The 27953-nt window shown below is 37.8% G+C and overlaps 1 protein-coding gene across 2 annotated transcripts in view; it reads right to left on the reverse strand.

The window, feature by feature from the left end:
• Window positions 1–27953, reverse strand: part of ZNF236 (zinc finger protein 236) — a 680094-nt gene that overhangs the window by 165400 nt on the left and 486741 nt on the right. For both annotated transcript variants that reach the window (XM_053714849.1, XM_053714848.1), the window contains exons 23-25: window positions 22200–22610; window positions 21173–21318; window positions 20818–21061 (exon numbers count right to left, since the gene is read on the reverse strand). In XM_053714849.1, coding sequence (XP_053570824.1) covers window positions 20818–21061; window positions 21173–21318; window positions 22200–22610 — 801 coding nt within the window. The remainder of the gene's footprint in view (window positions 1–20817; window positions 21062–21172; window positions 21319–22199; window positions 22611–27953) is intronic.

A 27953-nucleotide genomic window follows, 5' to 3' on the forward strand; every position in this document is an offset into this window, starting at 1 on the left:
TATAGATTAGTTATATTAGTTATAGATATATACAGATATATATAGGAATATCTATTTAAAAATACTTTAAATATATTTGGCTATGTGCAGAACATTGGAATGTGAAATGATTACAGTAAACATAGTTAAACACTTTATTAAATATAAATATTGCATAAATATGCTTTATCATGTTTTCATCTACTTAACGGCAAAAGGTTCGAATGCACTTATATACATATATTTATGTGTTTATAAGAGAATATGTCAGTAAATACATATATACACATATAAATACATCTGTACACATACATATATAATTTTTTTTCTAAACCCATATCTTTGAGCCCTTTTAACTTTTGTGTGCAATATTATTTTTAATTAATTTTATTAGCCATTGTTATTATAAGTGTAAGTGTACTTTGTAATGTATTTTTTATGTGTTTTGTGACACTTATTTTTGGAAAACAGTTAACCACAGCTCTGAGATCGTAGTAAGGATTCTAGCATAAATCGTGATTGTGCTAGCGCAATCGAGATTTCACTAAACTTGTAATATGAGCGCAATGTAAAAGAAGCGCAAACTATCACAAAATGTTTTGCGATCCACTTGTAATCTAGCCCAAAGTACATTAACTATCAACAGCCTACAAATATTTAGCAAAGAATACTTCTATATTATCATAGCTTATGTTTACTGGAGTTTAAACTAAAACATAATTTATGTAAGAATTTACCTGATAAATTAATTTCCTTCATATTGGCAAGAGTCTATGGAAACAGATCTAGTAGAATGAGCCGTAATCCTCTGAGGCGGCGATTTATGCGACTCCAAATAAGCGTAATGAATCAAAAGCTTTAACCACAAAGCCAAGGAAACAGCAGAAGCCTTCTGACCTTTCCGAGAACCAGAAAAGATAACAAATAGAGTCTTCCTGAAATCTTTAGTAGCTTCAACATAATATTTCAAAGCTCTTACCACATCCAAAGAATGTAAGGATCTTTCCAAAGAATTCTTAGGATTAGGACACAAGGAAGGGACAACAATTTCTCTACTAATATTGTTGGAATTCACAACTTTAGGTAAGAATTTAAATGAAGTCCGCAAAACCGCCTTATCCTGATGAAAAATCAGAAAAGGAGACTCACAAGAAAGAGCAGATAATTCAGAAACTCTTTTAGCAGAAGAGATGGCCAAAAGAAACAAAACTTTCCAAGAAAGCATTTTAATGTTCAAAGAATGCATAGGCTCAAGCAGAGGAGCCTGTAAAGCCTTTAAAACCAAATTAAGACTCCAGGGTGGAGAGATTGATTTAATAACAGGCTTGATACGAACCAACGTACAAAACAATGAATATCAGGAAGTTTAGCAATTTTTCTGTGGAATAAGTCAGAAAGAGCAGAAATTTGTTCTTTCAAAGAACTTGCAGACAAACACTTATCCAAACCATCCCGAAGAAACTGTAAAATTCTAGGAATTCTAAAAGAAAGCCAAGTAAAGTATTGAGAAGAACACCATGAAATGTAGGTCTTCCAAACTTTATAATAAATCTTTCTAGAATCAGATTTATGAGCCTGCAACATAGTTTTAATTACAGAGTCAGAGAAACCTCTATGACTAAGCACTAAGCGTTCAATTTCCATACCTTCAAATTTAATGATTTGAGATCCTGATGGAAAAAAAGGACCTTGAGATAGAAGGTCTGGTCTTAGCAGAAGTTGCCAAGGTTGGCAACTGGACATCCAAACAAGATCCGCATACCAAAACCTCAGCACAAACGATTGCTCCATGATGATTTTGGAAATCACTCTTGGGAGAAGAACTAGAGGCAGAAAAATATAAGCAGGTTGATAACTCCAAAGAAGTGTCAATGCATCCACTGCCTCCGCCTGAGGATCCCTGGACCTGGACAGGTACCTGGGAAGTTTCTTGTTTAGATGAGATGCCATCAGATCTATTTCTGGAAGCTCCCACATCTAAACAATTTGAAAAAACACATCTGGGTGAAGAGACCACTCTCCCGGATGTAAAGTCTGACGATTGAGATAATCCGCTTCCCAATTGTCTATACCTGGGATATGGACCGCAGAAATTAGACAGGAGCTGTATTCCGCCCAGGCAAGTATCCGAGATACTTCTTTCATAGCTTGGGAACTGTGAGTCCCACCTTGATGATTGACATATGCCACAGTTGTGATATTGTCTTTCTGAAAACAAATGAATGGTTCTCTCTTCAAGAGAAGCCAAATCTGAAGAGCCCTGAAAATCACACAGAGTTCCAAAATATTGATTGGTAATCTCGCCTCTTGAGATTTCCAAACCCCTTGTGCTGTCAGAGATCCCCAGACAGCTCCCCCCGAAAGACTTGCATCTGTTGTGATCACGGTCCAGGTTGGACGAACAAAAGAGGCCCCTTGAACTATACGATGGTGATCTAACCACCAAGTCAGAGATAGTCGAACATTGGGATTTAAGGATATTAATTGTGATATCCTTGTATAATCCCTGCACCATTGGTTCAGTATACAAAACTGAAGAGGTCTCATGTGAAAATGAGCAAAGGGGATCGCGTCCGATGCTGCAGTCATGAGACCTAAAATCTCCATGCACATAGCCACTGAAGGGAATGACTGAGACCGAAGGTTCCGACAGGCTGCAACCAACTTCAAACGTCTCTTGTCTGTTAGAGACAACGTCATGGATACTGAATCTATCTGGAAACCTAAAAAGGTTACCCTTGTCTGAGGAATCAAAGAACTTTTTGGTAAATTGATCCTCCAACCATGTCTTTGAAGAAACAACACTAGTTGATTTGTGTGAGATTCTGCAGAATGTAAAGACTGAGCAAGTACCAAGATATCGTCCAAATAAGGAAACACGGCAATACCCCGCTCTCTGATTACAGAGAGTAGGGCACCGAGAACCTTTGAAAAGATCCTTGGAGCTTTTGCTAGGCCAAAAGGAAGAGCAACAAATTGGTAATGCTTGTCTAGAAAAGAGAATCTCAGGAACTGATAGTGATCTGGATGAATCGGAATATGAAGATATGCATCCTGTAAGTCTATTGTGGACATATAATGCCCTTGCTGAACAAAAGACAGAATAGTCCCTATAGTCACCATTTTGAATGTTGGTATTCTAACATAAAGATTCAAGATTTTTAGATCCAGAACTGGTCTGAATGAATTTTCTTTCTTTGGGACAATGAACAGATTTGAATAAAACCCCAGACCCTGTTCCTGAAAAGGAACCGGCACGATTACCCCAGAAGACTCCAGGTCTGAAACACACTTCAGAAAGCCTGTGCTTTCTCAGGGTTCACTGGAATGCATGAGAGAAGAAACTTCTCACGGGCGGTCTTACTCTGAAACCTATTCTGTACCCCTGAGAGACAATGTTCCGAATCCAATGATTTTGGACTGTATTTATCCAAACATCCTTGAAAAATTTTAGTCTGCCCCCTACCAGCTGAGCTGGAATGAGGGCCGCACCTTCATGCAGACTTGGGGGCTGGTTTAGATTTCTTAAATGGCTTGGATTTATTCTAGACTGAGGAAGGCTTCCAATTGGAAACAGATTCCTTAGGGGAAGGATTAGGTTTCTGTTCCTTATTCTGTCGAAAAGAATGAAAACGGTTAGAAGCTTTAAATTTACCCTTAGATTTTTTATCCTGAGGTAAAAAAGCCCCCTTCCCCCCAGTAACAGTTGAACTTATAGAATCCAACTGAGAACCAAATAATTTATTACCTTGGAAAGAAAGAGATAGCAACGTCGATTTAGAAGTCATATCAGCATTCCAAGGTTTAAGCCATAAAGCTCTTCTAGCTAAAATAGCTAAAGACATATATCTAACATCAATTCTGATGATATCAAAAATGGCATCACAAACAAAATTATTAGCATGCTGAATTAACTTAACAATGCTATACATATTATGGTCTGATACTTGTTGCGCTAAAGCCTCCAAACAAAAAGTTGAAGCAGCTGCAACATCAGCTAAAGAAATAGCAGGCCTAAGAAGATGACCTGAACATAAATAAGCCTTCCTTAGATAGGATTCAAGTTTCCTATCTAAAGGATCTTTAAAAGAAGTACTGTCTTCCATAAGAATAGTAGTACGCTTAGCAAGAGTAGAGATGGCCCCATCAACTTTGGGGATCTTTTCCCAAAACTCCAATCTATCAGTAGGCAAAGGATACATTTTTTTAAACCTTGATGAAGGAGTAAAAGAAATACCCAGTCTATTCCATTCCTTTGAAACCATATCTGAAATAGCATCAGGAACTGGAAAAACCTCTGGAAAAGCAACATGAGGTTTATAAACCGAATTTAAACGTTTACTAGTTTTAGTATCAAGAGGACTAGACTCCTCTATATCTAATGCAATCAACACTTCCTTCAATAAAGAACTAATATACTCCATTTTAAATAAATATGAAGATTTGTCAGTGTCAATATCTGAGGCAGGATCCTCTGATTCAGACAGATACTCATCAGAGATAGACAAATCAGTATGTTGTCGGTCCACTGAAAATTCATCAACTGTATGAGTAGTTTTAAAAGACCTTTTACGTTTATTAGAAGGCGGAATGGCAGACAAAGCCTTCTGAATGGAATCAGAAATAAATTCTCTCAAATTGACAGGAATATCCTGAACATTAGATGTTGATGGACCAGCAACAGGTAATGCAACACTACTGATGGAAATATTCTCTGCATGTAAAAGTTTATCATGACAACTATTACAAACTACAGCCGGAGGAACAGTTACTACAAGTTTACAACAAATGCACTTAGCTTTGGTAGAACCGATATCAGGCAGCAGGATTCCAGTAGTAGATTCTGAAACAGAATCAGATTGAGACATCTTGCAATATGTAAGAGAAAAAAACAACAAAATTATCTATTTCCTTATATGACAGTTTCAGGAATGCGAAAAAATACAAACAGAATAGGTCTCTGACAAAGAAAAAAAGGACCAGAGGCAAAAGGAAATGAAGTCTTAAATAATGACAAACAGTTTGGTGCCAAGTATGACGCCCACAACTGAAAATATTTTTTTTTGGAGCCAAAAACGTCCGCAACAAATATTAGCGTCACCTCGTAAAAAGACTCAGCGTCAACTAAGACGCCGGAAATGACGAATTTGCGTAAACAAACGTAATTCTCGCGCCAAGAATGACGCAATAAATTATAGCATTTTGCACTCACGCGAGCCTAATACAGCCCGCAATTTAGAAAAAAGAATCAGTTTGAAAACCTCATCTAAAATTTTTTTTTTTAAATGCATTTCCCAAATATGAAACTGACAGTCTGCAAAAAAGGAAATATACTGTTAAAGCTGAATCATGGCAAATATAAGTATAAACATATATTTAGAACTTTATATACAAAGTGCCAAAACATACTTACCGAAAGACACTAATCCACATATAGCAGATAGCCAAACCAGTACTGAAACGAGAATCAGTAGAGGTAATGGTATATAAGAGTATATCGTTGATCTGAAAAGGGAGGTAGGAGATGAATCTCTACGACCGATAACAGAGAACCTATGAAATAGATCCCCGTTAGGATGACCATTGTATTCAATAGGTGATACTCCCTTCACATCCCTCTGACATTCACTGTACTCTGAGAGGAATCAGGCTTCAAAATGCTGAGAAGTGCATGTCAACGTAGAAATCTTAGCACAAACTTACTTTACCACCTCCATAGGAGGCAGAGTTTGTAAAAACTGAATTGTGGGTGTGGTGAGGGGTGTATTTATAGGCATTTTGAGGTTTGGGAAACTTTGCCCCTCCTGGTAGGATTGTATATCCCATACGTTACTAGCTCATGAACTCTTGCCAATTACATGAAAGAAACAGGTGCCATTATAAACATAGATTACCTGATTTATACACAATAAGCTGACAATTGAACTTACATTAAACAAATAGAAAGTTGACCCATTAATACAAGCAAGCGTGTACCTGAATTCTGTTTTTAGCCAGAAATATATATAAGCCATTATTTTAATTTATTGGCAGTCACTACCTCCTTAGGCATAATGTAAAAGGGACATTAAATTTCTGGGCACAACTACTTTACTTTGGTTACTACTCATCATGCTATTGTTTTTCTTCTTAAACCTGCATCTTTTTTCAAAGCTATTCCCTTGTTTTAACCCTTTACAAGTGCTGGTTAGTGAAACTGCATTTTCACACTGGGTGCCGCCATCTTGGAGTTTAAGTATTCATGCATATTGTAACAGAAGCAGTACACATTCACAGATTTTTGATATTGTTGTCTCCTTGACAAGCATTACTGTGAACTTCAGTTCAAAGTGCACAATAAAGAACAGGAGCTGTAGATTTTTGCAGTGGTTGCAATTCTCTATATTACACCTGAGGGCTTTTATGTTTGTTATGAAACTTTTAAACTGCGTAAAGAAAAAAATACCTGAAATGTGTAAAGCTTCTGCTTTCTACTGTGGGAGATAATCCAAAGTTTAAGGTGAAGCAGTGACGCTGTCATAAAAACAGTAACACACAGATCTGTGAAAGCTCACTGCTTCTGTCATAGAATGCAACAATATGCGCGCTACTAGATGGTGGCGCCCAGTATAAAGATTCAGGAGCTTTGCCAACTGGCATCTGTAATTGGTTAAAACAAAAATAATAAGGCTTTTAAAGAGCTGCAGGAACATAAGGAAAAACACTAGCATGTTGAGTACTATCCCTGCTACTGTAGTTCTACCCAGGAGTTTAAAGGGACAGTCTACACCAGAATTTTTATTGTTTTAAAAGATAGATAATCCCTTTATTACCCATTTCCCAGTTTTGCATAACCAACGCAGTTATAATAATATACTTTTAACCTCTGTGATTATCTTGTATCTAAGCCTCTGCAAACTGCCCCTTTTTTCAGTTCTTTTGACAGACTTGCAGTCTAGCCAATCAGTGGCTGCTCCCAGATAGCTTCTCGTGCACGAGCACAGTGTTATCTATATGAAATACGTGAACTAACACCCTCTAGTGGTGAAAAACTATTAAAATGCAATCTGAAAGAGGTGGGCTTCAAGGTCTAAGAAATTAGCATATGAACCTCCTAGGTTAAGCTTTCAACTAAGAATACCAAGAGAACAAAGCAAAATTGGTGATAAAAGTAAATTGGAATATTGTTTAAAATTACATGCTCTATCTGAATCATGTAAGTTTAATTTGGCCTAGACTGTCCCTTTAATGTCCCTTTAACCAATCTGATTGTTCTTATAGTGAAAAAGCATTTACATTGCTGGAGATTAAATCTCCTTTCCTCTAGCCTTAAATTGTGACCTTGCGTTACAACCAACTGCCTTGGAATAAACAACTCTTCCGCCAACTCTGTATATGGGCCTTGAATATTTTTATATAAATAATCATATCACCTCTCAAGTGTCATTTTTCTAGAGTAAACAGACCCAGTTTGGCTGACCTCTCTTCATAGATTAAATACTCCATCCCCCTTATAAGTTTTGTGACCCTTCTCTGATTTTTTTCTAATTATGCAATGTCCCATTTTAAAATTGGTCTCCAGAACTGTACTCCATACTCAAGGTGAGGTCTTACCAGTGATTTATACAGTGGCAGAATTATACTTTCTTCCCTAGTATCTATGCTTTTTACAGGGTCATACAAAATTCAGAAGTTGATTTCTTTTTTTAGAGTGTCAGAAAACGCCTAGAAATCAAGCCCTGGATGATGAGTGCTGCAGTAAAAAGGGAGATAGGTAATAGAGAAAGTAGTAATTGTAGAGTTGTGATAGGGGTATTAGTAGGGGAGGGGCAATTTTTAGTTTTATTGGCAGTGGAGGATTTTAGATATCTGTTACTAACTCACAAAGATAAAAAGTTTCAATATAAGATGAGTGTTCAATTACATCAAAAAACATAATTTATGTAAGAACTTACCTGATAAATTCATTTCTTTCATATTAGCAAGAGTCCATGAGCTAGTGACGTATGGGATATACATTCCTACCAGGAGGGGCAAAGTTTCCCAAACCTCAAAATGCCTATAAATACACCCCTCACCACACCCACAATTCAGTTTAACGAATAGCCAAGAAGTGGGGTGATAAAAAAGTGCGAAAGCATATAAAATAAGGAATTGGAATAATTGTGCTTTATACAAAAATCATAACCACCACAAAAAAAGGGCGGGCCTCATGGACTCTTGCTAATATGAAAGAAATGAATTTATCAGGTAAGTTCTTACATAAATTATGTTTTCTTTCATGTAATTAGCAAGAGTCCATGAGCTAGTGACGTATGGGATAATGATTACCCAAGATGTGGATCTTTCCACACAAGAGTCACTAGAGAGGGAGGGATAAAATAAAGACAGCCAATTCCTGCTGAAAATAATTTACACCCAAAATAAAGTTTAATGAAAAACATAAGCAGAAGATTCAGACTGAAACCGCTGCCTGAAGTACTTTTCTACCAAAAACTGCTTCAGAAGAAGAAAATACATCAAAATGGTAGAATTTAGTAAAAGTATGCAAAGAGGACCAAGTTGCTGCTTTGCAAATCTGATCAACCAAGATGCCAAAGAAATGGCAGAAGCTTTCTGGCCTTTTCTAGAACCGGAAAAGATAACAAATAGACTAGAAGTCTTTCGGAAAGACTTAGTAGCTTCAACATAATATTTCAAAGCTCTAACAACATCCAAAGAATGCAATGATTTCTCCTTAGAATTCTTAGGATTAGGACATAATGAAGGAACCACAATTTCTCTACTAATGTTGTTGGAATTCACAACTTTAGGTAAAAATTCAAAAGAAGTTCGCAACACCGCCTTATCCTGATGAAAAATCAGAAAAGGAGACTCACAAGAAAGAGCAGATAATTCAGAAACTCTTCTGGCAGAAGAGATGGCCAAAAGGAACAAAACTTTCCAAGAAAGTAATTTAATGTCCAATGAATGCATAGGTTCAAAGGGAGGAGCTTGAAGAGCTCCCCGAACCAAATTCAAACTCCAAGGAGGAGAAATTGACTTAATGACAGGTTTTATACGAACCAAAGCTTGTACAAAACAATGAATATCAGGAAGAATAGCAATCTTTCTGTGAAAAAGAACAGAAAGAGCAGAGATTTGTCCTTTCAAGGAACTTGCAGACAAACCCTTATCTAAACCATCCTGAAGAAACTGTAAAATTCTCGGTATTCTAAAAGAATGCCAAGAAAAATGATGAGAAAGACACCAAGAAATATAAGTCTTCCAGACTCTATAATATATCTCTCTAGATACAGATTACGAGCCTGTAACATAGTATTAATCACAGAGTCAGAGAAACCTCTTTGACCAAGAATCAAGCGTTCAATCTCCATACCTTTAAATTTAAGGATTTCAGATCCTGATGGAAAAAAGGACCTTGTGACAGAAGGTCTGGTCTTAACGGAAGAGTCCACGGTTGGCAAGAGGCCACCAGGACAAGATCCGCATACCAAAACCTGTGAGGCCATGCCGGAGCTACCAGCAGAACAAAGAGCATTCCTTCAGAATCTTGGAGATTACTCTTGGAAGAAGAACTAGAGGCGGAAAGATATAGGCAGGATGATACTTCCAAGGAAGTGATAATGCATCCACTGCCTCCGCCTGAGGATCCCGGGATCTGGACAGATATCTGGGAAGTTTCTTGTTTCGATGAGACGCCATCAGACCATTCGCCCGGATGCAACGTTTGGCGACTGAGATAATCCGCTTCCCAATTGTCTACACCTGGGATATGAACCGCAGAGATTAGACAGGAGCTGGATTCCGCCCAAACCAAAATTCGAGATACTTCTTTCATAGCCAGAGGACTGTGAGTCCCTCCTTGATGATTGATATATGCCACAGTTGTGACATTGTCTGTCTGAAAACAAATGAACGATTCTCTCTTCAGAAGAGGCCAAAACTGAAGAGCTCTGAAAATTGCACGGAGTTCCAAAATATTGATCGGTAATCTCACCTCCTGAGATTCCCAAACTCCTTGTGCCGTCAGAGATCCCCACACAGCTCCCCAACCTGTGAGACTTGCATCTGTTGAATTTACAGTCCAGGTCGGAAGCACAAAAGAAGCCCCCTGAATTAAACGATGGTGATCTGTCCACCACGTTAGAGAGTGTCGAACAATCGGTTTTAAAGATATTAATTGAGATATCTTTGTGTAATCCTTGCACCATTGATTCAGCATACAGAGCTGAAGAGGTCGCATGTGAAAACGAGCAAAGGGGATCGCGTCCGATGCAGCAGTCATAAGACCTAGAATTTCCATGCATAAGGCTACCGAAGGGAATGATTGTGACTGAAGGTTTCGACAAGCTGAAATCAATTTTAGACGTCTCTTGTCTGTTAAAGACAGAGTCATGGACACTGAATCAATCTGGAAACCGAGAAAGGTTACCCTTGTCTGAGGAATCAATGAACTTTTTGGTAAATTGATCCTCCAACCATGATCTTGAAGAAACAACACAAGACGATTCGTATGAGATTCTGCTAAATGTAAAGACTGAGCAAGTACCAAGATATCGTCCAAATAAGGAAAAACCACAATACCCTGTTCTCTGATTACAGACAGAAGGGCACCGAGAACCTTTGTAAAAATTCTTGGAGCTGTAGCTAGGCCAAACGGCAGAGCCACAAACTGGTAATGCTTGTCCAGAAAAGAGAATCTCAGGAACTGATAATGATCTGGATGAATCGGAATATGCAGATATGCATCCTGTAAATCTATTGTGGACATATAATGCCCTTGCTGAACAAAAGGCAAGATAGTCCTTACAGTTACCATCTTGAACGTTGGTATCCTTACATAACGATTCAATATTTTTAGATCCAGAACTGGTCTGAAGGAATTCTCCTTCTTTGGTACAATGAAGAGATTTGAATAAAACCCCATCCCCTGTTCCGGAACTGGAACTGGCATAATTACTCCAGCCAACTCTAGATATGAAACACAATTCAGAAATGCTTGAGCTTTCACTGGATTTACTGGGACACGGGAAAGAAAAAATCTCTTTGCAGGAGGTCTCATCTTGAAACCAATTCTGTACCCTTCTGAAACAATGTTCTGAATCCAAAGATTGTGAACAGAATTGATCCAAATTTCTTTGAAAAAACGTAACCTGCCCCCTACCAGCTGAGCTGGAATGAGGGCCGCACCTTCATGAGGACTTAGAAGCAGGCTTTGCCTTTCTAGCAGGCTTGGATTTATTCCAGACTGGAGATGGTTTCCAAACTGAAACTGCTCCTGAGGATGAAGGATTAGGCTTTTGTTCTTTGTTGAAACGAAAGGAACGAAAACGATTATTAGCCCTGTTTTTACCTTTAGATTTTTTATCCTGAGGTAAAAAAGTTCCTTTCCCACCAGTAACAGTTGAGATAATAGAATCCAACTGAGAACCAAATAATTTGTTACCCTGGAAAGAAATGGAAAGTAGAGTTGATTTAGAAGCCATATCAGCATTCCAAGTCTTAAGCCATAAAGCTCTTCTAGCTAAAATAGCTAGAGACATAAACCTGACATCAACTCTGATAATATCAAAAATAGCATCACAGATAAAATTATTAGCATGCTGAAGAAGAATAATAATATCATGAGAATCATGATGTGTTACTTGTTGCGCTAAAGTTTCCAACCAAAAAGTTGAAGCTGCAGCAACATCAGCCAAAGATATAGCAGGTCTAAGAAGATTACCTGAACACAGATAAGCTTTTCTTAGAAAGGATTCAATTTTCCTATCTAAAGGATCCTTAAATGAAGTACCATCTGACGTAGGAATAGTAGTATGTTTAGCAAGGGTAGAAATAGCCCCATCAACTTTAGGGATTTTGTCCCAAAATTCTAATCTGTCAGACGGCACAGGATATAATTGCTTAAAACGTTTAGAAGGAGTAAATGAATTACCCAATTTATCCCATTCTTTGGAAATTACTGCAGAAATAGCATTAGGAACAGAAAAAACTTCTGGAATAACCACAGGAGATTTAAATACCTTATCCAAACGTTTAGAATTAGTATCAAGAGGACCAGAATCCTCTATTTCTAAAGCAATTAGTACTTCTTTAAGTAAAGAACGAATAAATTCCATTTTAAATAAATATGAAGATTTATCAGCATCAATCTCTGAGACAGAATCCTCTGAACCAGAAGAGTCATCAGAATCAGAATGATGATGTTCATTTAAAAATTCATCTGTAGGGAGAGAAGTTTTAAAAGATTTTTTACGTTTACTAGAAGGAGAAATAACAGACATAGCCTTCTTTATGGATTCAGAAACAAAATCTCTTATGTTATCAGGAACATTCTGCACCTTAGATGTTGAAGGAACTGCAACAGACAATGGTACTTTACTAAAGGAAATATTATCTGCATTAACAAGTTTGTCATGACAATTAATACAAACAACAGCCGGAGGAATAGCTACCAAAAGTTTACAGCAGATACACTTAGCTTTGGTAGATCCAGCACTAGACAGCGATTTTCCTGTAGTATCTTCTGACTCAGATGCAACGTGAGACATCTTGCAATATGTAAGAGAAAAAACAACATATAAAGCAAAATTGATCAAATTCCTTAAATGACAGTTTCAGGAATGGGAAAAAATGCCAAAGAACAAGCTTCTAGCAACCAGAAGCAATGAAAAATGAGACTTAAATAATGTGGAGACAAAAGCGACACCCATATTTTTTAGCGCCAAATAAGACGCCCACATTATTTGGCGCCTAAATGCTTTTGGCGCCAAAAATGACGCCACATCCGGAACGCCGACACTTTTGGCGCAAAATAACGTCAAAAAATGACGCAACTTCCGGCGACACGTATGACGCCGGAAACGGAAAAGATTTTTTGCGCCAAAAAAGTCTGCGCCAAGAATGACGCAATAAAATGAAGCATTTTCAGCCCCCGCGAGCCTAACAGCCCACAGGGAAAAAGAGTCAAATTTTTGAAGGTAAGAAAAAATGATTAATTCAAATGCATTATCCCAAATATGAAACTGACTGTCTGAAAAATAAGGAATGTTGAACATTCTGAGTCAAGGCAAATAAATGTTTGAATACATATATTTAGAACTTTATAAACAAAGTGCCCAACCATAGCTTAGAGTGTCACAGAAAATAAGATTTACTTACCCCAGGACACTCATCTACATGTTTGTAGAAAGCCAAACCAGTACTGAAACGAGAATCAGCAGAGGTAATGGTATATATAAGAGTATATCGTCGATCTGAAAAGGGAGGTAAGAGATGAATCTCTACGACCGATAACAGAGAACCTATGAAATAGACCCCGTAGAAGGAGATCATTGCATTCAAATAGGCAATACTCTCCTCACATCCCTCTGACATTCACTGCACGCTGAGAGGAAAACCGGGCTCCAACTTGCTGCGGAGCGCATATCAACGTAGAATCTAGCACAAACTTACTTCACCACCTCCATCGGAGGCAAAGTTTGTAAAACTCAATTGTGGGTGTGGTGAGGGGTGTATTTATAGGCATTTTGAGGTTTGGGAAACTTTGCCCCTCCTGGTAGGAATGTATATCCCATACGTCACTAGCTCATGGACTCTTGCTAATTACATGAAAGAAATACATTTCCTCAGCTATGTTGTAAAGAGAATTTGCTGACATTGTCACTGCAAAATCCCAATGCTCAGAAAAAAGATACACTGTTCTATCATATCAATAGATTTCAATTTGTGTATTGGCTAAAGGTATTGAGGGGATTGTAGTCAATTTCAAAATTAGTCTTGTTTATTATAGGTTCAGCCAGTCATAAACTGATACAGTTGATCTACTGAGAGATATATACAGAAATTAGTGTCTCCCCGGGAGGATAACTCTGATCTAAACTGTATAAATATATTCCAAACAAAGTAAACTGATGCAAATGTATACTTTAGAATTTCAGAGTTAATGCAATATCCATGATTTAAAAAAACCAATAAAAAAAACATAATTTATGTAAGAACTTACCTGATAAATTCATTTTTCTTTCATATTTCAAGAGTTCATGAGCTAGTGACGTATGGGATATACAATCCTACCAGGAGGGGCAAAGTTTCCCAAACCTCAAAATGCCTATAAATACACCCCTCACCACACCCACAATTTAGTTTAACGAATAGCCAAGTAGTGGGGTGATAAAATAAGGAGTAAAAAAGCATACAAAAAGAGGAACTGGAAATAAAAATGTGCTTTTTATACAAAAATCATAACCACCATAAAAAGGGTGGGCCTCATGGACTCTTGCCAATATGAAAGAAATGCATTTATCAGGTAAGTTCTTACATAAATTATGTTTTCTTTCATGTAATTGGCAAGAGTCCATGAGCTAGTGACGTATGGGATAGAAATACCAAAGATGTGGGAGCCCACAGAAGAGTCACTAGAAAGGGAAGGATAAAATAAAAACAGTTATTTCCGCTGAAAAAATTAAATCCACAAAAAAATAAGTCTTTCTTATAAATTTCACATAAATTTCAAGAAAAAACTTAAATTATAAGCAGAAGAATCAAACTGAGACAGCTGCCTGAAGAACTTTTCTACAAAAGACTGCTTCAGAAGAAGCAAATACATCAAAATGGTAAAATTTAGTAAATATATGCAAAGAAGACCAAGTTGCTGCTTTGAAAATCTGATCAACAGAAGCTTCATTCTTAAAAGCCCAAGAAGTGGCGACTGACCTAGCAGAATGAGCTGTAATTCTCTGAAGTGGAGACTGTCCTGCCTCTAAATAAGCCTTGTCAATCAAAAGCTTTAACCAAGATGCCAAAGAAATGGCAGAGGCTTTCTGACCTTTCCTAGGACCAGAAAAAACAACAAATAGACTAGAAGTATTCCTGAAACCTTTAGTAGCTTCAACATAATATTTCAAAACTCTTACAACGTCCAAAGACTGCAAAGATCTTTCAAGAGTATTCTTGGGATTAGGACACAAGGAAATAACAACAATTTCCCTACTAATGTTGTTAGAATTCACAACATTAGGAAGAAATTTAAACAAAGTCCGCAAAACAACCTTATCTTGATGAAAAATCAGAAAAGGAGCTCACAAGCGAGAGCAGACAATTCAGAAACTCGTCTAGCTGAAGAGATAGCCAAAAGGACCAACACTTTCCAAGAAAGTAGTTTAATATCCAAACAATGCATAGGCTCAAAAGGAAGAGCCTGCAAAGCCTGCAAAACCAAATTAACGGCTAGATTACGAGTAAGAGCGTCTCGGTGCTAACTTGCAAGTTATTTCCACCGCTCACCTCCCTATAGTGATGCTATTACAGGTTTACAAAAACCCGGCGTTAGCAGGCAATATGGCAGCGTTGAGCTCCATACTGCACTCAAATACCAGCGCTGCTTCGAGCTGGTTTTACGTGCTTGTGCACGATTTCCCCAGAGACATCAAAGGGGAGAGTCGGCTAAAAAAAAGCCTAACACCCTAACATAAACCCGAGTCTAAACACCCCTAATTTGCCGCCCCTGACATCACCGCCACCTACCTACACTTATTAACCCCTAATCTGCCGCCCCAACACCGCCGCCACCTACCTACACTTATTAACCCCTAATCTGCCGCCCCCAATGTCGCCACCACCTACCTATACTTATTAACCCCTAATCTGCTGCCCCTAACATCGCCGCCACCTATATTACACTTATTAACCCCTAAACTGCCGCCCCCAACGTCGCCGCCACTATACTAAAGTTATTAACCTCTAAACCTAACCCTATGTCTAACCCTAACCCCCACTAACTTTATTATAATTAAAATAAATCTAAATAAAAATTACTATCATTAACTAAATAATTCCTATTTAAAACTAAATACTTACCTGTAAAATTAACATTAAACTAATAGTTACATTGTAGCAATCTTAGGTTTTATTTTTATTTTACACGTAAGTTTGTATTTATTTTAACTAGGTAGACTAGTTAGAAAATAGTTATTAACTATTTACTAGCTACCTAGTTAAAATAAATACAAACTTACCTGTGAAATAAAACCTAACCTGTCTTACACTAACACCTAACCTTACACTACAATTAAATAAATGACATTAATTAAATACAAGATGGAGCCGCTCCGTGTCAAAAGGATGAAGATAGAAGATGCCGTCTGGATAAAGACTTCTGCCCGTCTGGAGGACCACTTCTTGCCGATTGGATGAAGACTTCTAATGGCTTTGTTGAGGACTTCTTGCCACTTGGATGAAGACTTCTCCCGGCTTTGTTGCGGATGGATGTCCGTTCTTCAAAAACTGTAAGTGGATCTTCGGGGGTTAGTGTTAGGTTTTTTTAAGGGTTTATTGGGTGGGTTTAATTTTTAGCTTAGGATTTGGGAAGAAAAAGAGTGCAATGCCCATACAAATGCCCTTTTCAGGGCAATGGGGAGCTTAGTTTTTTTTAGATAGGATTTTACTTGAGGGGTTTGGTTGTGTGGGTGGTGGGTTATACTGTTAGGGTTTGTTTGTATTATTTTTTTACAGGTAAAAGATCCTATTTCTTTGGGGCAATTCCCCCGAAAAAGTCCCTTTTAAGGGCCATTGGTAGCTTATTGTAGGCTAGGGTTTTTTTTATTTTGGGGGGGCTTTTTTATTTTGATAGGGCTATTAGATTAGGTGTAATTAGTTTAAATATTTGATAATTTATTTTTTATTTTGTGTAATTTAGTGTTTAGTTTTTTTTGTAATTTAGTTAATTGTATTTAATTAATGTAATTTATTTAAATGTAGTGTAAGGTTAGGTGTTAGTGTATCACAGGTTAGGTTTTATTTTACAGGTACATTTGTATTTATTTTAACTAGGTAGTTAGTAAATAGTTAATAAATATTTACTAACTAGTCTACCTAGTTAAAATAAATACAAACTTACCTGTAAAATAAAAATAAAACCTAAGTTAGCTACAATGTAACTATTAGTTATATTGTAGCAAGCTTAGGTTTTATTTTACAGGTAAGTATTTCATTTTAAATAGGAATTATTTAGTTAATGATAGTAATTTTTATTTAGATTTATTTTAATTATTTTTATTTATTTTAATTATATTATTATACCAAACCCTGGTGCTATCAGAATCACATGCAGTTGTTCCAATATGATCTTGGAGATCACCCTTGGAAGAAGAACTAGAGGCAGGTTGGTAAAACCAAGGAAATGCTAACGCATCCACCATCTCCGCCTGAGGATCTCTGGACTTGGAAAGGTACCTGGGAAGCTTCTTGTTTAGATGGGAAGCCATCAGATCTATTTCGGGGAGACCCAACATCTGCACAATCTGACAAAATACATCTGGATGGAGAGACCACTCCCCTGGATGTAAAGATTGATGGCTGAGATAATCTGCTTCCCAATTGTCTACACCTGGGATATGTATCACAGAAAATAGACAGGAGTTGAATTCCGCCCAAGAAAGTATCCTTCTTTCATCGCTAAAGGACTGTGAGTCCCCCCCCCCTTGATGATTGACATATGCCACAGTTGTGATATTGTCTGTCTAAAAACAAATGAATAATTCTCTCTTTAATAGCGGCCAAGCCTGAAGAGCCCTAAAAATAGCACAGAGTTCTAAAATATTGATTGGTAACCTCGCCTCTTGAGGATACCAAACTCCTTGTGCTGTCAGAGACCCCAGACAGCTCCCCAACCTGTGACACTTGCATCTGTTGAAATCACAGTCCAGGCAGGACAAACAAAATAGGCCCCTTGAATAATCTGATGATGGACTAACCACCAGGACAGCGAGAGTTGAATGTTAGGATTTAAGTATATCAACTGTGATATCCGAGTATAATCCCTGCATCATTTATTCAGCATGCAAAGGGGATCATTTATTCAACGAGCAAAGGGGATCGCGTCCGATGCTGCAGTCACAAGACCTAAAACTTCCATGCACATAACCACTGAAAGGAATGACCGAGACTGAAGGTTTCGACAGGCAGAAACCAATTTCATTTATCTCTTGTCTGTTAAAGACAGAGTCATGGACACTGAATCTATCTGGAAACCTAAAAAGGTGACCCTTGTCCGAGGAATCAAGGAACTCTTTGGTAAATTGATCCTCCAACCATGTCTTTGAAGAAACAACACAAGTTGATTTGTGTGAGATTCTGCTAAATGAAAAGACTGAGCCAGTACCAAGATATCGTCCAAATAAGGAAACACCACAATACCCTGCTCTCTGATTACAGAGTGAAGGGCACCAAGAACCTTTGAAAAGATTCTTGGAGCTGTTGCTAGGCCAAATGGATGAGCAACAAACTGGTAATGCTTGTCTAGAAAAGAGAATCTCAGAAACCGATAGTGGTCTGGATGAATCGGAATATAAAGATACGCATCCTGTAAGTCTATTGAGGACATGTAATGACCTTGCTGAACAAAAGGCAGAATAGTCCTTATAGTCACCATCTTGAAAGTTGGGACTCTTACAAAATGATTCAAAAACTTCAGATCCAGAAATGGTCTGAAAGAATTTTCCTTCTTCAGGACAATGAATAGATGTGAATAAAAACCCAGACCCTGTTCCAGAATTGGAACTGGTACAATCACTCCTGAAAGCTCCAGATCTGAAACGCACTTCAGAAAAGCCTGAGCTTTCACAGGATTTGTTGGAACGTGAGAAAGAAAAAATCTTCTCACAGGAGGTCTTATTCTGAAACCTATTCGATACCCCTGAGAGACAATATTCTGAATCCAATGATTCTGAATGGAACCTGCCCAAACGTCTTGAAATCATTTCAATCTGCCCCCCCACCAACAGAACTGGATCAAGGGCCGCACCATCATGCAGTCTTGGGGGTTGGCTTCAGTTTCTTGTAAGGCTTGGATTTATTCCAACTCGAGGATGGCTTCCAATTGGAGCCAGAGTCTTTAAGGGAAGGAGTGGTTTTCTGTTCTCTATTCTGATGAAAGGAACTAAACCAATTTGAAGCTTTAGATTTGCCTTTAGACTTTTTATCTTGAGGCAAAAAAACTCCCTTCCCCTCAGTAATAGTGGAAATAATAGAATCCAACTGGGAACCAAACAAATTATTACCCTGGAATGATAGAGATAGTAACCTAGATTTAGATACTATATCAGCATTCAGTGATTTGAGCCATAAAGCTCTTGTAGCTAAAATAGCCAAAGACATAGATTTAACATTAATCTTGATTATATCAAAAATAGCATCACAGATAAAATGATTAGCATGTTGAAGCAAACGAACAATGCTATGCAAATCAGAGTCTTTTTACCGTTGTACTAAGCTATCCAACCAAAAAGTTGATTCAGCTGCAACATCAGCCATAGAAATGGCAGGCCTGAGGATATAGCCAGAATGCAAATAAGCTTTCCTTAGATAAGATTCAATCTTCCTATATAAAGGATTCTTAAAAGAGGTACTATCTTCCATAGGAATAGTAGTACGTTTGCAAGAGTAGAAATAGCCCCATCAACCTTATGGACTTTTCCCCAAAACTCTAATTTAGCCACTGGCAAAGGATACAACTTGGCTCAGACCATTCTTTAGCAATCACATCAGAAATAGCATCAGGAACAGGAAAAAGCTCAGGAGTAGTCACAGGAGGTTTATAGACAGAATGTAAACGTTTACTGGATTAATTATCAAGAGGACCAGACTCCGCAATAAACAAATTTATTAACACTTCTTTTAACAAAGAACAAATATACTCAATCTTAAAAAGATAAGATGATTTATCAGTGTCAATGTCTGAAGTAGGATCTTCTGAGTCAGAGAGATCCTCATCAGAGGAGGATATATCAGTATGTTGCCGGTCATTACAAATTTCATCAGTATTATGAGAAGTTTTATAAGACCTTTTACGTTTATTTGAAGGCTGTATAGCAGCCATAGCCTTCTGTATCGCTTCAGCAATATAATTTTTCATATCAACAGGGATATCATGTACTTTAGATGTTGAAGGAACAACAGATACTGTACTAGCACTAATAGAAACCTTTTCTGCATGCAAAAGCTTATCATGACAACTGTTACATACTACAGCTGGAGATATAATCTCCACTAGCTTACAACAGATACACTTAGCTTTGGTAGAACTGTGTTCAGGTAGCATGGTTCCTACAGCAGCTTCTGAGACAGCATCAGATTGAGACATCTTGTAAAAAGTAAAAAAGAAAAAATAACATTAAACAGAAATATCTTATTTCCCCATATAGCATTTTCAGGAATGGGAAAAAATGCAAATGCTAAAATTGGCAAAAAAAGCAAATAGCATAGCCCTCTGAGCATAAAGAAGAGCATATAGAGAGTGAGGTAAAATAAAACTAAATTTTTTTGGCGCCAAGTATGACGCATGACGCAAAAGGAAGTTGAGAATTTTTTTGGCTCCAACAAACATCCGGAAATGAAGCAACTCGCGTCATAACAAACACAATTTCACGCCAAAAAACCTAGCGTCAACTAAGACGCAGGAAATTACGAACTTGCGTCATGATACACGCACATTCGCGTCCAAAAAATTTCTCGCGTCAAGAATGATGCAATAAATAACAGCATTTTGCGCCCTCGCGAGGCTATTTTGCCCACAAGTTTCCAAGAAAAAAAGACTATACCCCAGGTAATGGGTGTATGTTAAGTGCTGGGTATTACAGTATACCGGATATCCAAAATACTCAAGAAATGTACATATGGAAAATTGTTCTAATTGTATCCCTTTTGGTTATAAAACATTTAAAAACGTAAGCTTATGCTACAGAACCCTAATTCTCAGAGTTATCCTCACCTCTGAATACGAAACCCTAGCAATAACTGACAATTACCGCAATATTATACATTTTTGGATAAATATTTATTTTAAAAATGAGAACTTACATGCACTGCTTGAGGTCAGAACAGACTCTTGCTCAGGAATAGATCCTATAGTCATATTTGAAGATGATGTTGTTGCAGACTGAAGGGATAAGCTTGTTATAGGCTGAAGAACAACATTCGCTGGTACAGCATTCTCGCTTGACTGTAGGCTGTTGGGTGTCTGGGCTGTGCCTGGATCTCCAGAAAGCTGTTGAGGAATAATACTGCTGTGCTGCAGGGTTTGCTGTAAAATGCTGGGGTCAATCTATTTAGTCCAGAATAGGAATGAGAAAAAAAGGTACATGTTTTTCAAAATTTAGTTCCAAATAATTGGAATTTTCTTTAATTTGTTCTAGGAAATATAGTAGACATCTACCTGTAGCGTAATGTTGTTTATGCCTGTAGCATCTAGTCCAGAAATTTGTACGTTCTGACCAACCAGATTTGCAGCAAGTTGCAACTGAATTCCTTCAAGAGTAGCTAGGCTACCATCTGACAATGACACTGTTAAGTCACCACCAGCTGCAGAGGTAGAAAATATAGGAAAATAGATTATCCACATCAAAGAAAATTATTGAGACTCTATGTATCAAATATGACTAGTTTTAGACTAAATAAATAACTAAACATCTAGAAATATTGGGCTTTTTTGGACATGTGAAAACAATGCATTTTTTTACACTAAACCTGTGTGGAGAAATCATTATTATGAGCTCTATAAATCCACAGGGCTCAAAATCAGTACTCCAATAAGAGAACGGTAAGTTCTATATTTTTTTTTTTTACCTTAAAAAGATAATGCTACCAGTATATTTCTCTATATCAGCTAAATATAATAGGTGGACCAACTCTCATTTAGTAGTTAAAGGGACACTGAACCCATTTTTTTTTCTTTCATGATTCAGATAGAGTAGCAATTTTAAGCAACTTTCTAATTTATTGCTATTATAAATTTTTCTTCATTCTCTTGCTATCTTTATTTTAAAAGCAGGAATGTAAATCTTAGCAGCCAGCCCATTTTAGGTTCAGCACCATGAATAGTGCTTCCTTATTGGAGGTTGACATTTACCCACCAATAAGCAAGCATAACCCAGGTTCTCAACCAAAAATTGGCCAGATCCTATGCATCACATTCCTGCTTTTTAAATAAAGATAACTAGAGAACGAAGAAAAATTGATAATAGGAATAAATTAGAAAGTTGCTTAAAATTGCTGCTCTATATGAATCATGAGAGAAAAAAAATGGGTTTAGTGTCCCTTTAAGCTTCTTGTAATTAAAACCTCTAACTTCATCAGACAACTAAAAAAATAATTCTCAGCATATTGCAAATTAAAGTGGACGCACAAATGAATGGAACTAAATATATTTCCACAGGGTAATATTTAGAAAATGCTATGTTTACCTGACATAGAAGCTGGAAGAATAGCTTGTCCAACAAGACCCTGCTGAAGTAAATTTTGATCAAATTGGCTGGAAAGAACAGAACTGTTTGTGATATAGACATTTGGATCTGTTGCAGAAGTGTTAAGAAGGCTTATTGGCTGTAGTGATTCAGATGTGGTTGTTGCAGTACTAGATATTTGAGCTCCTGTTTGTGGAAGATGTCTACGAAGCATAGTCTTCCTTATCTTTTTGCAGTCTCCTTTGTAGTGACACTGTATGTGAGTCTTCCTTCGCCCAGAAGTTCGGAAGCGCATATCACAGTGAGGGCACTTGAATGGTTTTGCTCCTGTGTGTAGGCGCATGTGCACTTTTAGGCTTCCCTTTGTTGAGAAAGAGTTGGAACAGACATGACAACTAAAGAGTTTCTGCCCTACAAATAGAGAAAATAATTATACAAGGTTGAGGAATGTGGTTTTCATCAGTTAGGACAATAATGTTCATATAATAGTTCTGTATATATTTCTTTAACAGCAATATTAGGTTCAAAGGGGTATTGTAGTAGAACAAATATATGCTTTTATTTGTTAGATCATGTCAATGAATAACTAGCTGTGTAACTCTATGTGTTTAACCCCTGAAAGGGGTAAAACACAGATAATATCCTGCTTGAGAGCCACAGAGAACTGCTGGTGCCAAGCAGTGAGATAATCAGCAGAGGCAGTTGCACAAACTTGCCAATCTCTGTCAGGGCTTGTGGCTCCTATATGCCAGGTATCTAAAACGCTCTCTTTTAGATCCAACAAAGAAAACATTGAGTTTTGTAATTATGATAAATAAGTCTATGCCAATCTAAGCTTTACTGTGGGATAGATGCATAAAATTATTGTACATAAAAATCTGTATTGGCTTACAAATAAATATATATTTCATATAAAAATATTCTATGTACACAGAACACAATAAAGTTTACAATTTAATAGTTTAAGCACATTGTTTGTATACATTGTTATAAAAGGTCTTTACTAATATTGTATTGTTACCTTAAACTAATCACTACATTTTTCACAGGTTATAATACAACTTCCTCTATTTTCTTTTTGTGATAAATAATCTTAGTTCCAAGCATCAGTCATCAGATTTAATAGTGTGCTTCAACACACTGAGTCTATTCAATTGCTATTCAGAATACAGGCTCTCAACAGTGTTTAATAATGTGACTGGCACTGAACTACCAATGAGTCAAAGATGTTTAAAGAGAAATTATCTGAGCAGGTGATTTAGGTTAAATTCACAGAGAGGTAACTAACGCTTGTTGTGGTTAAAATAGCTCACACCATAAGACAGAAAATATATTATCTTACAGAACGGCTTAATTCTTGTGACTAATTTTTAATGCTCATATTCTGCTGTGACAGGAGGTTACTGGGACCACATTTTAAAGACATATTAATTGTAAGCTGTCATGGATGTTATAAGCCTTATTTACTGCATGTGTCAAGCTAAAATTAGAGGGTCATGGGAAGTATAGCTCTGTAAGGCCGAACCCCCATGTTTCTCCTGTCTTTTAACTGTCTAGGTTCAACTGCCTAGGTTCATACAATCTTCATGGAACCACAAGGGCATTGTTGCTAATAATGCACTTTGCATCACAGCAGAATTTAATCAATTCTCAGTTTATTGTATTGTATTCTTATAACAGTTTGTACTTTGTGTAAAAATAAATATAACTAGTTAAATGCAAACACTGTAACATTCATATTACAAGAAAATTACAAATATTCAATTTACAAGAAAAGCATCTATATGGTTAAAAAATGTTGTTTCTTTGTGGATTTTAAGTTTCCTCACAGCATGTGCCACGTTTGCTAATCCATACACATCTGCTAACCCCGCAGATATGCCCAGCCATTTTAAAGCTTGCAAGAAAAAGATAAAAAAAAGAATGCGTGCAAATTAGCAATGTATACAGTGCTAAAATGAAAATGTATTTGATTAACACTTGCTTCAGATGTAGGTTTGACGCTGGAAGAAATAAACTGTTCTTACTTTACATGATATTAGCATTTTCCTACAAGTCTGCAGCAAATAGTTTTTAAAATTAAAATGAATTTCATTAAAGCTATTTTTTATTACTTGCATCTAATTGTATCCTGTAAAAATGGTATTAGAAATATGCATTTTCTGTTAGCTTCCATATAATAATAATTTAATCAGCTTTTACTTTTACCTTTTTTTCTATGCAGAAATTAATATCATATTGTTGTATGCAAAAGTATGGGTACCTCCAAGAAAATAAAACAACTTTTGCAGTATATAAACTACAGTACGTAATGACTGGAAGAGTGCCCAAACTGCTGCAAATGCTAATTAGCATTTATTAAAATAAAATGCTTTTTGATTAAACATCGATCTAAAGATAGTTTATATTTAAGATACATTATAATCCAAAGGTTATTCATCCTGAAATATAGATACATTTTTTATTATCTAGCAAGATGCTCTATATTAATGGCTGTAATGTTTTTTTTGGTAAATTAATTACATTAACCCATTCACACTGTCCTGCTGTCCCAGAGGTTACTGTCATTATTTTGGGAAATTTATCTATCACATATTATTGGTTTTGCAATTCTCAAAACTGTAAATTGGTGTCTGCAAAAATAACATGCCCCTTCTTCACAATAGACCTTAAAGAGACATAATCATGAAAGGACACGTTTGGGTTTCAGAGAGAGCATACAATTTTTAGATTTCCTTCTATTATCAAATTTGCTTCATTTTCTTGGTATCCTTTGTTAAAGGAGAGCAATACTCTACTGGAGCCTATATGAACACATTGGGTGAGACAGTGACAAGTAGCTAGTTCCCAACAGTGCATTGCTTCTGAGCCTACCTATGTATGCTTCTCAACAAACATTACCAAGAGAATTAAGCAGATTACATAAGAGAAGTAAATTGGAAAATTGGTAAAAATCCCATGTTTCTGAATAATGAAAGTTAATTTTGACTTTTCGGTCCCATTAATGCCATTGCTCCCCTGTAAATCTATGTACCCACAATCAACCCATACTAAGTTTCAAGAAGCTCACTAAATAGAAGATTGGTTGGAGTGAAATACATCTGCACAAGGAACTAAGGGTGAGGAGGGAAAGTTATTGTCTTAGTTGAATAAAACTAGTCAAATTGTTATTATTAAAAGGATAGGAAAGCCAAAATTATATTTGCATAGTTCAGATAGAGCATGTAGTTTTAATACACTTTTAAATTCACTTCTATTTTCAAATATGATTGCTTCTCTTTGTATCACTTGTTGAAAACATAAATTATGCTTACCTGATAATTTAATTTCCATCCAGGGGAGGAGAGTCCACGGCTTCATTTATTACTGTTGGGAATTTAGAACCTGGCCACCAGGAGGAGGCAAAGACACCCCAGAAAAAGGCTTAAACACCTCCCCCACTTCCCTCATCCCCCAGTCATTCTGCCGAGGGAACAAGGAACAGTAGGAGAAATATCGGGGTATAAATGGTGCCATAAGATTAATTAAATTTAGGTCCGCCCATCAGAGATAAGGGCGGGAGCCGTGGACTCTCATCCCCTCGATGGAAATTAAATTATCAATATAAGCATAATTTATGTTTTCCATCTAAAGGGGAGGAGAGTCCACTGCTTCATTCATTACTGTTGGGAACATATACCCAAGGTCTAGAGGACACTGAATGAAACCGGAAGGGAAAAGGTGGACCCTAATCTGAGGGCACCACAGCCTGCAAAACCTTTCTCCCAAAAACAGCTTCCGCAGAAGCAAAAACATCAAATTTGTAAAACTTTGTAAAAGTGTGTAAGGAGGACCAGGTAGCTGCCTTACAAATTTGCTCCATAGAGGCCTCATTCTTGAAGGACCAAGACTAAGCCACAGCTCTAGTTGAATGAGCCGAGATCCTCTGAGGAGGCTTATGTCCCGCTGTCTCATAGGCCAAGCAAATCAAGCTTCTCAACCAAAAGGACAAAGAAGTAGAAGAGGCTTTCCGCCCCTTGCGCTTCCCTGAATACACCACAAAAAGAGATGTAGACTGTCTGAAATCTTTCACAGCCTGAAGATAGAACTTCAGGGCACGAACCACATCCAGATTATGAAGTAACCTCTCCTTAGAAGAAGAAGGGTTAGGACACAAAGACGGAACCACTATTTTCTGATTGATGTTACGGTTAGACACCACCTTGGGAAGAAACCCCAAGCCAGTGCGAAACACAGCCTTATCCGCATGAAAAACCAAACAAGGCGGCTCACATTGCAAGGCAGCCAGTTCAGATACTCTGCGTGTCGATGCAATGGCCAACAGGAAGAGAACCTTCAAGGACAGAATCTTAATGTCAATGGTATGCATAGACTCAAACGGAACCCTCTGCAAAACCTTAAGGACCAAGTTTAAGCTCAATGGGGGAGCAGACTGTCTAAAGACAGGCCTGATTCTAGACAGGTCCCGAACAAAGGATTGGATGTCAGGGAGCTCAGCGAGTCTCCTATGCAACAAAACTATCAAATGCCGAAATCTGTCCCTTTAAGGAACTAGCGTCAAGACCCTTCTCCAAACCGTCTTGGAGTAAGGACAGAATCGTGGATACCTTCATCTTATGCCAAGGATATCCATGCTTCTCATACCAGGACAAGTAAGTCCTCCACACCTTATAGTAGATGCGACGAGTGACTGGCTTCCTTTCCTGAATTAGAGTATCAATCACAATCTCCGAAAAGCCTCTCTTGGCCAAGACTTGTTGTTCAATCTCCACGCAGTCAGCCTCAGAGAATCAAGATTTTGATGTTGAAAGGGGCCCTGTTCCAGCAGATTCCTGCGACAAGGTAACCTCCACGGCGGAGAGGATGACATCACTACCAGATCCGCAAACCACGTCCTCCGCGGCGACGACTGAGCAATCAGAATGGCCGAAGCTCACTCCTGATTGATTCGTGCCACAACACGAGGTAGAAGTGGTAACGGTGGAAAAATGTAAGCTAGGCTGAACCCCCAAGGCACCGCTAAGGTGTCTATTAGCTCTGCCTGGGGATCCCTGGACCTTGACCCGTATCGGGTTAGCTTGCAATTGAGTCCGGACACCATGAGATCTATCTCCGACGTTCCCCAAATGAGACAAATCTCCGCAAACACTTCGGGGTGAAGGGAGTGGGACCATTCCCCTGGATGGAAGGATTGCCTGCTGAGAAAGTCTGCTTCCCAGTTGTCCACACCTGGAATGTAAATCGCTGAGAGCGAGCAGCTCTGGGACTCCGCCCACTCCAAGATCTAAGACACCTCCCTCATAGCTAGGGAGCTCCTCGTACCCCCCTGATGGTTGATGTAAGCCACTGAGGTAATGTTGTCGGTCTGGAATCTGATGAAGCTGAACAACCCCAGAAGAGGCCATGCTTTCAGAGCATTGCAGATTGCTCGGAGTTCCAGAATATTTATCGGAAGGAGAGACTCCTCCCGGGTCCTTTTTCTTTGTGCCATCCTGGCACCCCAAACAGCTCCCCATCCTGCCAGACTCACGTCCGTGGTCACAATCTCCCAGGACGGTGTCAAGAAGGATATCCTCATGGACAGTTGCTCCGGACGGATCCACCAAGAGAGGGAGATCCGAGTCCGAGCATCCATTGATATATCTGCTGTGATAGATCTGAATGATCGCCGTTCCACTGTCTCAACATGCATAATTGAAGAGGTCTGAGATGGAACCGTGCGAATGGAATGACATCTATGCTGGAAACCATGAG

This window comes from Bombina bombina, chromosome 5 (genome assembly GCF_027579735.1).
Source record: "Bombina bombina isolate aBomBom1 chromosome 5, aBomBom1.pri, whole genome shotgun sequence".
Lineage (NCBI taxonomy): Eukaryota > Metazoa > Chordata > Amphibia > Anura > Bombinatoridae > Bombina > Bombina bombina.